General features: G+C 33.0%; 1 protein-coding gene across 1 annotated transcript; it reads left to right on the top strand.

The window, feature by feature from the left end:
• The first annotated feature begins 2,868 nt into the window (after nt 1-2,868).
• LOC109339645 (50S ribosomal protein L22, chloroplastic-like) lies at nt 2,869-6,060 on the top strand. The gene is made up of 5 exons (XM_019577116.1): nt 2,869-3,131; nt 3,821-3,997; nt 4,650-4,760; nt 5,304-5,370; nt 5,463-6,060. The coding sequence occupies exons 1-5, from the start codon at nt 2,955-2,957 to the stop codon at nt 5,741-5,743; spliced, it is 813 nt and encodes a 270-aa protein (XP_019432661.1). The 5' UTR covers nt 2,869-2,954; the 3' UTR covers nt 5,744-6,060.
• Nucleotides 6,061-14,176: the final 8,116 nt, after the last annotated feature.

Genomic DNA, 14,176 nt, shown 5'->3' with positions numbered 1-14,176 from the left:
GAGAGTATGTGCGACTTCAATTGAGTACACGTGTCGGAGATCGAGAGAGGATGACACATATCAAAGAGCAATTCACCCTCATAACTTAAAGTTCATGAAAATGAGCAAAACAAGGATTTCCAAGTGTAAAGGTCGTAACTTTTGTCCTCGGAACTCTTCCTAAATTAGATTTTAATCTTCTTTTTTTACTATTTTCATAATTATTCTTGTCAATTGTTCAATTGTTCTAAATTTACTTTTACTTGTGCACTTACAATTTTCCCTATCAAAAAACAATCTAGCCAAAATTATTGAGCCAAGCAGCGTGACTATGACCGAGGAAACACCAAGCAGCATGACTATGACCGAGGAAACACCAAGCAGTATGATTCTTGATTCTGACAGAGTTCTGACCGGGAGTCCAAGGCCAATGACCAAGCCAAACACGAGCCATCTGACCGGGACACTGAAACAATTGATCAAGCCCATGGCCAAGACAGAATCAGGCCACAAGCCAACATATGACCAAGATAGATCAATGCCATAAGCCCAATTCACGACTAGACTACATCACTCATATCATATTATTGTTTACTTCATTCACAAGTTAACATGATTAGTTTTTGTTATCTAGCCTTTTAAGCATATGCTTTTTAATGATTGGTTAGTTAAGTTTTAGTTAGGGTTGATTCTTTTCTTTCTTGTGTCTGTATAAAAGGAGCATTGTGCATATCTTCCACTATTATGAAGTTTACTTTGTATTCAAACTATTCATTGATCAATAAAAAGAGCATGAGGTATTTTTCTACAACAAGCAATAATAACTATGATCGAAGTTTTCTTTCCTAACGCAGAAAATAACATCTATTGTTATGTTATCTGGTATTTAAGAAATGACAATGATCTCTTCCATCATCTTCATTCATCTTTCACGCACTAAGAAATCTTTTGTTCATGTAGTATACTTCTTTAAAATCACAAGAATTCATGAATATAGAAAGGACACTACTCATCACTCACAACTATAAGAGAATATACACTTGAAAATGACATATTGCTTATTTGAATTAGTTGAGTGTATTATGTGCTCAATCTTCTGTATTTATAGTATAATCTTTTAATTTTATGGGTACAAAGATATGATTCTCAAATCATATAGAGAAACCTAATTAAAAATAATAAGTACAACATCATATAATTAATATCAAAATTATCAATACTCCCCGTAAGGTTGGCCTATATATGCTTAATACATATAACTAGTCACACACATGTGTGTGTGATATTCTCTGATCTCGAAGAGATTTAGTAAAAATATCTTTTAATTAATCTGTCAAATTCATGAATGATGTATCGATCTCCCAATAATATCTCATTCGCGAATATGATGATAATCAATCTGTATCTTTGTGTGTGTGCTTGTGGGAGATGTGTGTGTAGGAGGTGTGTGTGAGTGGGGATGCTGAGATATAAGTTTTAGTCTTTAAGTTAGAAGTTTAGAGGAGTTTTAGTCACTAGATTAAGAATTATGAAATTTTATTACAAAACTTGATGATTTAATTTTTAGTATAGATTAGAACCTAAATGATATAGATTAGTTAAGAAAATAAGTTAGGTTAATTTGAGAAATTACCCAATTACAAGTGTAAATGGAGTCACTTGGTCTGAAATCTAAAATGGCTTAGAAGGACTTGAGGCTTAATTTTAAATCTTAAATATATTAGAATTATTATACTTTGGAATATTAGAAATTATTTTCTCACTTGGAATTATTTTAGAAATTATTCGACAATAGATCTTCAACTTGGTCTACACTTAGACTTTATAAACTAATCACCTTTAATATCATAAAACTGAAGGATAATGAGATAAGAATCACATAACACTATTTTAAAAAGTTTCAGATGTTTCTATCTATCACGGGTATGGAAAATCTCTACGAAAAATAATATAATGAATAACCTTTAATAATTTTTGGTTTTCCATACGTATCCTTGCACTATAGGTAATCATGTCCGAACTGGGAACATCTACAAGTACATGGGCTAACTCTCCCAGCGATCATTTTTTTCATCCAGAAGACTCGAACCCGAGACATTGCTTTAAATTATAATATAATTAAGTTTTAGCATTAATATGACACATCATGACATCTTAATTTTAACCCCCAATGTGACCCCAACATCTCAATCAATTTACTAAATGTGTTACCTTCTAATCTTAATTACATCTAAAGTATTTTATTTCCCCTAAAATGAGCATCTCTTAACTACATGAAATTATGGTCACATATTCTATTGACTTGCTATCATTAAGCTACTAGCATAAATTTAAAGGAACATAAATCATATATCCAATATTATGTATCAATATCTTTATCACCAATGAAAAACAATTCACATCATTAAAAAAATAATTAAAAAACTTCCTTCAAAATTAGTTGAAATGATGAAGTTATTGTTTCTAATTGATAACAAATGAAGTGATAAATAATGGTAGAAATAAAAATTTCATTTAAATTAAAGTAGCACTATGCACAATTTTATTTATGCGGTGTGTCAGTATAAAGATTTATACACTACCAATATTATTTTTTGTTTTTTTGAAGAGTTAATAATTATTAGAAATGAAAGATGAATGATGAATTGACAGTATATAAAACTTTTACATTATCAACATATACATATTTTTTTGTTGTATGTATCAATTTCATCACAGGAAAATTGAAAAATCTAAATAATCTATATTCACATGCATACAAATTTACACCAATAGTGACTATTCACTCTAATTTTGAATATAAGATTGATAGTAAAAAATAATAATATAAATTTGCTGAATTTTAAAGAGAGAAAAATAAATAAAGGCAAAATATGTTAGGGTTTTAGCATGGGTATTGGTACTGGGCACTAGCTTCTGCTTCTTCTGCTTCTGCGTTCTGGAAGATCAAATTAAGTTTAGGTTATATTGCAATCATGGTTCAATGGCAGAGACATGTTTTGCCATTTCTTCTTCGTTGCGTTGGGAATTCGAACAGAGTAGCTTCAATTTCACGTTTACCTTCATTCCCCCCTTCACAAACTCACATTCAGATTCAAAAGACAACACCTTTTCTTATTAATAACCCTTTCCAATTTCTGCATCAACTTCAGGTAAACAATTTCTATTTTCATTCAAAGTGTTCATTCTTAATGTTATCATTTATGTTATGATTCTCTTTTCTTTAGCTTCATCCTTTGCATTGTTGTGTTTGGAGAACTTATTTCATGAAAGGAATATTTTAATTGTGTATTTTGTTTGCATATAAAAGAAGGAATTTCAAATTCGTCCTGATATGATCTTAATTTTAACTTTTTCTTGTGATTTTATATTTAATAATCCTTTAATATTGTACTGGTTTTGTGGTGCCACAACCATTTTTTGCCATTGATCATGAGTTCAATGCAATTAATGGATTGATTTTTGTTGAGTTGTTGCATTGGCAACACTTCAGTTGGATTTGGATTTGATGCAGCAATGGAATCCAAGGGCTGATAGTGTTTGAATCGTGTATTCCTTAAATTTTAAGACTTTGAAAAAAGGTATTTTCAAAGGTTGAGATTTCATGCCGTCAAAACATTGACCTTGTAAAATCCAAATCATGCATCTCATCACCACGCACTACGGGAGTTAGGCTTTACGACCATTTATTTTGTTAAATAACCTAATAAAATATTCTGCACATATAGCAATATCTAAATGGCATATTTGATGAATTCAAAGTGTATAATCTATTCATCTTAAATTCTAGAATTTTGAAATCCTCTCAATTTTTAACCTCTCCATTCAAATGCATTCACAGAGAATTTCAACAACTACCCACTTGCTCGAGGATTCGTCTGAGCCTGATCAAACACCTGTTTCATCTCCTTTAGCCCCAGTTTCTTTATTGGGTGCTTCAAAAAGTGACCAAGATCAGAAGCAAAAACCAATTGCTAAGAAAGATAAAGTTCAAGCAATATTAAAGGGAATCAAACAGGTTTTAGTTTGATTGATTGCTTTTGCTCTTCTATAATTTATACACATGTACCATTCTGATGCAAACGCTTAACATTCAATCTTACATTGAGTTCAGGTCATGCTTGCCCTTCATACAAACCTTCAATTCTAGTCATGAAAAATTAAATATTGGATGTGACTATTTGTATTATTGAAATAATTGTAATTGTAACTTCTGAAGAGTACATTAGAGAAAACTGTTGGCATCTAATATGATAACAATGGCAATTTTGTACTTTAACACTTCAGATAGTGAAATAGTTTTTATAGGATGTGGTAGCTTTCACCTCCATTCAAAGATTTTAGTTGGTTCAGAATTCAGCATAGGAATAATTTGAAAACTGAATTGTGTATCATGTTTTCTTTCACTTATGCAGTTCCATTGGAGGCCTACTTATTAGGATTTTTTTTGTATCTTTAATAGCGTGTAACCATTTTTGCAGATAACTTAACATCTAATTTTCTAGCCATTAAAAATGTCTCCCTTGGATCTTGATTGCTCTTCAAATGAAACTGTATCATAATTTCTGGCTTGTTAAGTTTCAAGGATATTGTTCATATCTGTCTAATTGCAGTTTTTAATTGTCACTTTTTGACATGGCTTATTTTCTTTCAACCATACTTTACGGTAGAGTCCAAAGAAGGTCAACCTGGTTGCTACTTTGGTTCGTGGTATGCTCGTTAAAGATGCATTGATGCAGTTGCAGCTGACAGTCAAGAGGGCTGCAAAAACTGTATTTCAGGTAGTAATACACTAACACCATGTATGCATATGATTGTTGTTCATGTATTTTCTTCACCATCTTTGTCCTCTAGGCCCCCACCCCTCCATCTTTGCCTAGATTCAAAGAGGGTTTTCTAGATTCTTAAGCTGGGACAATTGTGATGACATTGAAGAAGAGTGAACTATACACCTAAATGTCCTTAGATGCCATTTTCTAATTTCATGTTTTTTGTTCATAATATTATTGTTCTATGGGTGTTGGGAGGGGGATTCTTAGATTTAAATAACTTCATTTCTTGCTCATTTATTTAGTACAACGGGATAGATAAATAGTTACACTTCGCAAATATAAGTGTTTCACCTTACCCACCGAGCCATATCATCTTCCTCTTTTAATTTTACCTTGTGAAATTTAACTTTTGGTCCTAGTAGTCAATACTTCTTTTCACCTCTAAATGGTCCTAATGTCCTAACAGAATTGAAGTATTTAATTAATATTTTGCCCCTCCAATGTTTTTAATGATGCTCCACCACTGTATGTTTTAAATTCCACACATTGCAGGTTATTAATTCTGCCAAAGCGAACGCCTCTCATAATCATGGGTTGGATTCAGAACGTCTAATTGTTGGTAATATTTCAAAGTTTACAAGTATTAGAAGTGAAATTGTTTTGTCACAATGTTGTTTATCTCTGCTGATGCTGCATTCCTGTTTCTTACAGATGAAGCATTTGTCGGAAAGGGGTATTTTAAGAAGAGAGTTAACATACATGGAAAAGGAAAATGTGGGATGAAAGTCCGACCAGAATGCAGGCTAACAGTTGTATTAAGAGAGATAACCCCTGAAGAAGAGGCAAAGATTGCTAGGCTGAGGGTCCACAACTATAAGAAGCTCACTAAGCGCGAGATAAAACTTGTGCCTCATCAGCTTATTGAGAGCAATCCTGTTTGGGGCCGCAAAAACAGATCCAGCGGTCAAAACGCGAGTGCTGCAGCTTCGTGATCCTTACTTATTTTCAAGTTTCATTAGTTTGGTTCAAGATTATGGAACTGTTGCACGAGCCTTGCTTATTTTCAACTTTGCATAGTTTGCTGCATGAGCCTTGTTTGTTTTCAAGTTTCCACAGTTTTTGGTTGTGGAGTTCTTTGTAATAGATTCTTCTTATGCATCACTTCGCATATTGGAAGCAGCTGTGGAGAAATATGCAAACCAAGTTTCACAGACAGAAATTCTAAGTGCCTAGGACATGTCCTGTTAGAGAAGAAGTTTTGTATTAAACCATTTTGCATTTTATTATCTTTTATTAGCTATTTTTCCTTCCTAAAATAAATAACGAGTTCTATATGAAGCGTGAATCGCCTCATTTTCATACAAAGTCCAAACCCATGAATTTATTCTCTTTATTTTTTGAAAATAAAATGAGGGTACTTGTCAGTTTTTATTCGTGCTTTAATATTAGAATATTGTAATAAGTTATAACTAGTTTAGTTTAGTTGTAAATTTGTTTGTAAAGTAACTGAGTTTGTTACTACAATTACTTTACCATTTTACCCTTCTGCCTTTTCTATATAAGTAACTCTAGTTACTTCATTTCAAAATAATAAAATTACAAAAACAAAATCAGTTTCTCTCATCTCTTCTTCCTCTTTCTCTCTCTCGATATCTTCTCTGGTTTTCTATTTCTTACATGGTATCACGCCATGGCAAATGGAACAAACTCTGGGACGTTTCAATATTCTTCTATGATCTCTCCTTCCGCCACTATGCCGCTTGATGCGGTGTGTACTCCTCTTGTTCTTCCTTCTCCGTCAATGAAGCTCACCGAGAAGAACTACTTAGTGTGGAGACACTTCATGTTAGCAACCCTAACATCAAATCGAGCAAATCGATTTGTTCTTGGAACTGAAATTCCACACAGATTTCTCAACGATGATGCTCGGCTAAGCAATCAAGTCAATCTAGCGTATCTTCGATGGGAAAAACTTGATCAATGTGTCTTCTCATGGATTCTTAATTCCTTATCTGAAAGTTTGCAACCACAAGTGGTAGGTTGTGTTCACTCATGGCAGCATTGGGAAGAGCTAGATTCGTTTTGCAATTCGCAAACGAAAGTTCATAGTCGACAATTGCGTTCTCAACTTCGCTTAATATCGCAAGGATCCAGCTCTATTTCTGATTACTTCACCAAAATCAAGAGTCTAGTTGATGCCTTAATCTTCACCGACACTCCAATTTTAACCTCATAACACATTGACTACATTCTCGATGGTTTATATGAGGAATTTCAACCTGTGATTACCTCTATTGAAAGTCAAATTGGTTTACCTACAATTCATAACCTAGAGTCATTTCTGCTGACTTTGGAATCTATGTTAGAAAAGAATAAACACAAGACTATTTCTAATGCTCTCTCTATGAATATAGCATCTGATTCTCCCTTATCCTCTACACTTGTGTATTCTCAGTCAAAACCTTTTATGACACCTTGAGCATATTATTCTCCTAAAACAGAACCTTCTCCTCTAGTTCCTTATAGCTATGGGAATTCGAATCAATTCCGTGGTTCTCGTGGATGTCGTGTGAACTATGGTGGACGTCACCGTGGAGGAAGATACCCTTGTGGAGGGTCCTCACCAACATTTTGTGTTTACTGCAACAGGCATGGGCATGATGTTATCTTCTGCTACTATGCACCTCCAAACTTTGAAATTGGACAGAATATGTAACGTGGATCCTCACGATATGTACCATGTCATTTACACTACAACTCATTCCAGATTAATCATGGATCATCCAGATATCCGGCTCACTTCTATCTAGAGTATCCAACTGATTTCTACAATGGCAATGGTGGATCATATGGCTCACATAATGCTAGAGATTCATTGCTTAGACCAAGCTCGTCACCACATTATCACAATTATCTCATCTCTGCTCACATGGCCAACAGGGAGCTTCCTTCTTCTCCACCAAGGGAGCCTAAGTGTGTTACCTGGTACCCTGACTCTGAAGCAACAAACCACTTAACTGATTATGCATCACTTGTTCATGAACCAGTTGAATCTTTTGGTCATGATCAGATCTACATGGGTAATGGCACTAGTATTCCAATTCACTCTGTTGGAAACTCTCAATTTACTTCTTCCTTTAATTCAAATGTCTCCTTATCTCTCAATAATATGTTGCTTGTCCCTGCTATAACTAAAAATCTCATTAGCGTTTCACAATTTGCCAAAGACAACTTATGTTATTTTGAGTTTCATCCTAACCATTATTTTGTGAAATCACAGGATACTAATCAAATCCTACTTCAAGGGTCTCTCACCAAGGAAGGACTCTATGCCTTTCATGGTTTTCTGCCTAGTTCAAGTCACTGTCCTTCTACCTTTACTCATACTACAAGTTGTACTAGTTTACCTATTTCTACAACTTGCAATAATTCCAACATTTTTACTCTCTGGCATAATAGGTTAGGACATCCTCATTACACTGTTGTAAAAGATATTTTGACTCAGTGTAAAATATCTTCTATAAATAAAAATGTTACCGAATTCTGTACTTCTTGCTATATGGGAAAAGCACATAGACTTCATGCACCTACTTCTACTATAGTTTATCATTCTTCATTTGAGTTACTGTACATTGACCTTATGGGGCCCTGCCTCTGTTTACTCAACTAGTGGCTTTCGTTATTATTTCTCTATTGTAGATGCCTACACCAAACATACTTAGTTATTTATGTTAAAATAGAAATCTGAAACCTTACATGTCTTTCAATATTTTCTTAAGTATGTTCAAAACCAATTCGCTCAAACAATTAAAGTTGTTCAGAGTGACTATGGTAGAGAATTTAGGCCCTATAGTGAGCTCCTACAATCTGTTGGGATTGCGCATAGGATTTCTTGTCCTCACACACATCACCAACAAGACACAGTTGAGAGAAAACATAGGCATATAGTTGAGACTGGTTGAACTTTGTTAGCCCATTCTCATTTACCTATGACCTTTTGGGACCATGCTTTTATCACTGCCACCTATCTCATAAATAGGCTTCCCTCAGTTACTCTCAATCACACATCTCTATATCAACTTTGTTTAACCAAGTTCCTAATTACAAATTCCTCAAAGTCTTTGGATGCGCATGTTTTCCATTGCTTAGACCTTTCAATAATCACAAGCTTAGTCACAGGAGTTCAGAATGTATCTTTTTGGGATACTCTCTCAATCATAAGGGTTACAAATGTCTGTCAAAAGAAGGAAAAATCTACATTTCAAAAGATGTCATTTTTAATGAACATCATTTTCCTTCTATCAAGCCTGTTCCTGTCACTGTACCTTCCTCTGTTTCTCCTCCCTCACAGTCTACTATTATATTCTCTAAGCCTTCATATGTCTCACCTGCATCAGATTCACCTATATTGCCTCCACATAACACTGAATTACATACACAGACCCCTTCTCATGCCCCTGATCAACACACCTCATCCAATTCTTCTTCACATGTTCCTTCTAGTGACTATTCTCCATCTATACCAACAACTGCTTCTTCTGTGTCTGGTGAACCTATTCCTCTTCTTCCTTCTTATCCCATGCAAACCAGATCCAAATCTAGAATTTCTAAAACTATTCATCCTAGTGTTCATTTTGTCCAATAGGAACCAACTAGTGTCAAAACTGCCCTTACAATTCCAGTTTGGCAGCATGCTATGAAGGCAGAGTATGATGCACTTATGGCCCTTAATACCTGGACTCTAGTGCCTATGCCCCCTCTCAAGCAAGCTATTGGGTGCAAGTGGGTCTTCAGGATCAAAGAAAATCCAGATGACATTATCAACAAATACAAGGTAAGACTTGTTGCAAAGGGTTTTCATCAAAAACATGAAGTAGACTACAATGAGACCTTTTCTCCTGTTATAAAGCCTGTCACAATCAGAATTCTATTAACTCTTGTTGTCACTCATCATTGGCCACTTAAGCAATTGGACATCAACAATACATTTCTTAATGGTTTACTCAATGAAGAGGTCTATATGACACAACCCTCTGGCTTTCAACACAGTGATAAATCATTGGTTTGCAAATTAAACAAAGCTATCTACGGCTTAAAGCAAGCCCCTAGGAAATGGTTTGAAAGGTTAAAAAGGTCATTCATCAAACTTGGTTTTCAAGTGAGCAAATGTGACAATTCACTCTTCTTTCAAAGCTGCTCCACTCATCAACTATACATTCTGGTATATGTAGATGACATCATTGTCACAAGATCATCAAACACTCTTATTCAGAAGGTTATCAAAGATCTTAGCAACATATTTGCTCTAAAACATTTAGGAGCCCTAGACTATTTCCTAGGCATAGAGGTCAAACACAAACAAAATGGATTTTTGTTCCTATCTCAATCAAAGTACATCAAAGATCTTCTAGAAATAGCACATTTATCCTCTGCAAAAGAAAGCATTACCTTTATGGCAAGCAACTGCAAATTAACTAAGCATGGGTCAGACTACTTTGAAGATCCCACATTTTATAGATCAATTGTAGGAGCCTTACAATATGCTACTATTACCAAACCAGATATCAGCTATAGTGTGAATAAAGTGTGTCAATTCTTGGAAAAACCCTTAAACTCTCACTGGATAGTTGTAAAAAGAATTCTCAAGTATCTTCATGGCTCCAAATCCATGGGTTTAACCATCAATCCAGCTGCTAAGCCCACTGCCTCAAAACTGTCTCTTGTGGCCTTTTGTGATGCTGACTGGGCGTCTGACATGGATGACATAAAATCAACTTCGGGAGCTTGCCTCTACTTGGGTCCAAATCTTGTCACTTGGTGGTCCAAGAAACAAAATACAATCTCAAGATCTAGCACTGAAGCATAATACATGAGTCTAGCTCTAGCTTGTCAAGAACTAATGTGGATTGGATCTCTTCTTAAAGAACTCAAGATATCTTTTAACACTCCTATTATTCTATGTGATAATCAGAGTATGGTGGCTCTGTCTCACAATTCAGTTCTGCACAACAGAACTAAACACATAAAATTGGATCTCTATTTTGTCTGAGACAAAATCCAAAACAAAAGTCTTATAGTCAAGCATATTCCCTCAGAATTCCAAACTGCTCACATTCTAACAAAATCTCTTCCCAACAATCAATTCATCACTCTAAAGAATCAACTCAGAGTTCAGAATTTCCTATAAATCAGTACCCTTGGTTTCTGGGAGGTATATTAGAATATTGTAATCAGTTATAACTAATTTAGTTTAGTTGTAAATCTGTTTATAAAGTAACTGAGTTTGTTACTGCAGTTACTTTACCATTTTACCCTTCTGCCTTTTCTATATAAGTAACTCTAGTTACTTCATTTCAAAATAATAAAATTACAAAAACAAAATCAGTTTCTCTCATCTCTTCTTCCTCTTTTTCGCTCTCCCTCTCTCGATACCTTCTCTAGTTTTCTATTTATTACATTTAATTATCTACTGTACCTACCTGATTTTTTTGAGGTGATACGGAAAACCCAATATTTTAGTAGGATCTTAGGTATATATCCCTAATAGACTTCAAACCATTTATGCACTCAGTCTCAGTTCTTGTATAAAAACCCAATATTTTGCTTAGGCCAAATATGTTTTAGGACGAAACTGTAAACATATATTTTTCACCAATGAAATGTTCAAAAGAGGACTGTTCACTTGTTTTGTGGTGTTTTAGGTTTTTTCTTGAAGTAGTTTACTTCAAGATATGTCTAACATATTTTAAGATGATATTTTTTTAGTAAAAATAGATTCAGAATCAATTATTAGACTGTAGGCTGTAGCATCAATCGGGTAACTTCAAATTATGCGAACAATTGCATGTAAAAAGGTCTTCCAAAAATAACTTAGTTCAATTTAGCTATGTCATTGCAGTTTTTTAAAAGCTTTTATGCACTCACTTATTGGATCTCATTTCTTATTCTCTTAATTTTAAAATCACATTTTCTGTTTGAGTAAGGAACTAATCCTTTTTAGGGTATGTAGTTGTCTCTCTTATCAAATATCATTCCAAAAATCGAACATTTTTAGTCACTCCAAAGATCCAATGAGTCATTACAGGAAAGAACATGTTACGCAAAATATATAAGCACTCTTTTATTGGATCACATTTTATATTAACTCATGTTTTTCTATAATAGAAAAAGGTATGATGTATGACGTAATAAAGTGTTAAAGAAAGAATATAAAAGATCAAATTGTTACTAGTATTCTTGTGTAAGTATTGTCCATCCATGACCAAACTTGGTGGTGTAAAACGGTTCCAACTTCCATTTCCATTGGGCAACATGTATTAGCCGAATGTTATGGAATTAGAATGTACAGCCACAGGTTTTTGTTGTTTAAGATAGTGATTCTGAATTTTAACAAAATCTTGAAAACTCTGTACTTAATGCTTCATTTAGATTTGCTCCACCTATGCCATCTCCTCTTTGATTCTGAGTCTTATTCGCAAGAGAAAAAAAATTATGTAGTGAGAATGTAACAATTTTATATATTGTTATTCTATTCTCCATCATTTATATTTAATCATTATTGATTCTTCAAAAAATGATACAAATAAATATAGATGATGTGTTGATTATATATAAATTTTTATATTGATAATGCATAGATATTACAATCTATTTGCAATGTGAATGAGTAAATCTTAAGGTCTTTTTGTAATTGAGTTTTAGAGAGAAAGAGAGGAAAGAGAAGATTTTAAAACCATCTCACAACTATATTTTATGATCTTCCATTTCTGCTCGAGAATTCAACTCAGAAACGTATACTTCAAATGGACCCTCCAAATTGATTACACATTTCCCTTTCTCACAGCACCAATTTATATTATATATTTCAAAAATATTTGAAAAGTTTATCAAATAATATAATAATCATTTTCTTCAAACAAAATGAAAAACTAACGTATGTGGCCGTGTATGCATTATGAAAAGAATCTATGCTGGAATATATTAAAACTGGATTAATAAACTATACTTGTATAAGCTGTATTAAAATTTAAAAATATTGATACAATACACAAAATTGACAACAGTTATATAACTTAAAAGCACACTAAATTTAATTAAAAATAGATAACCTTAAATCAACACGAATTATGTGAAATTAAAGTATGTTTTTAATTGAATATAATTTTATAAATAGTAAGCTTCTAAAACAATGGAATAAATATAATAAATCAACTATTGTCAAAGGGACGAGGTGCAACGCATGAGAGTCTTGAACTGCATTTTAATGAATTGAATACTTACGCTTGGAGAATGTTAAGAATATGATTCTGAGTTAAATTATGGAAGGAAATTATGAGAAAAACAAAGCATATATATTTAAGGATAAAAATGCTATTAGAAAGTAGCATTGTACTACTATTATTAATATCATATCGGTTATCAAACTGGTTATCATACTTGTATGATAATACTATAGTATAGATATTCAATCGATGATTCACTAAGGATAAGTTTGAGAGTTTGATTTTGGAGGGGAAAGAAAGGAAAAGAAAAAACTTAGAAGCCATGAAATACATTTGTGAGATGACTCACAAGTTTTCTTTTTCATTTCTTCCCCTCCAAAATCCAACTCTCAAACTAACCCTAGTTAAACCACATACCAGTGAGATTAGACTACAAATATATCACAAAAATAAGTTTAAAAAAAAACAATAACTACTTTTGTGTATACCATTTATTAAAGTAAAACGTTTAATCGGTGGTAGACCATATTCTAGAAGTATAAACAAATATAGTAGTTATGTTTCATTCTCCATATCATTATTATGATAAAAATTAAGTCATTCTCATTAAAAAATAATCTATTAACAATATAATAAAAAAACTCTCTCATGCCACATGTCACTTTCTCCTTCCCTCATGTCACATGTCACTTTCTCCTTACATTTTTTCCTTCATGTCACATGTCACCTCCTCCTCACATATTTTTTCTTTATACTTTTCATATATTATATATTTTATATGCTAATAATAATTTAATATTAATTAGTGATTGGTTTATGTCGCTACCCACTAAAATTGAGTGTTTACAATATCTATGTTTTGTTTTGTTATGTTAAAAAGTAATAGTCATTGAACATTAGATGAAATAAAAAAAACTCTCTCATGTCACATGTCACTTTCTCCTTACATTTTTTTCTTCATGTCACATGTCACCTCCTCCTCACATATTTCTTCTTTATACTTTTCATATATTATATATTTTATATGCTAATAATAATTTAATATTAATTAGTGATTGGTTTATGTCGCTACCCCACTAAAATTGAGTATTTACAATATCTATGTTTTGTTTTGTTATGTTAAAAAGTAATAGTCATTGAACATTAGATGAAATTGAAATCATTTTTCACATTCAAATTAGTTCTTTACATTAATCTATCTAT

This window comes from Lupinus angustifolius, unplaced genomic scaffold (assembly GCF_001865875.1).
Source record: "Lupinus angustifolius cultivar Tanjil unplaced genomic scaffold, LupAngTanjil_v1.0 Scaffold_85_95, whole genome shotgun sequence".
Classification (NCBI taxonomy): Eukaryota; Viridiplantae; Streptophyta; class Magnoliopsida; order Fabales; family Fabaceae; genus Lupinus; species Lupinus angustifolius.
The sequence above is the reverse complement of the archived record's forward strand: the minus strand, read 5'-3'. Positions and strand labels throughout refer to the sequence as shown.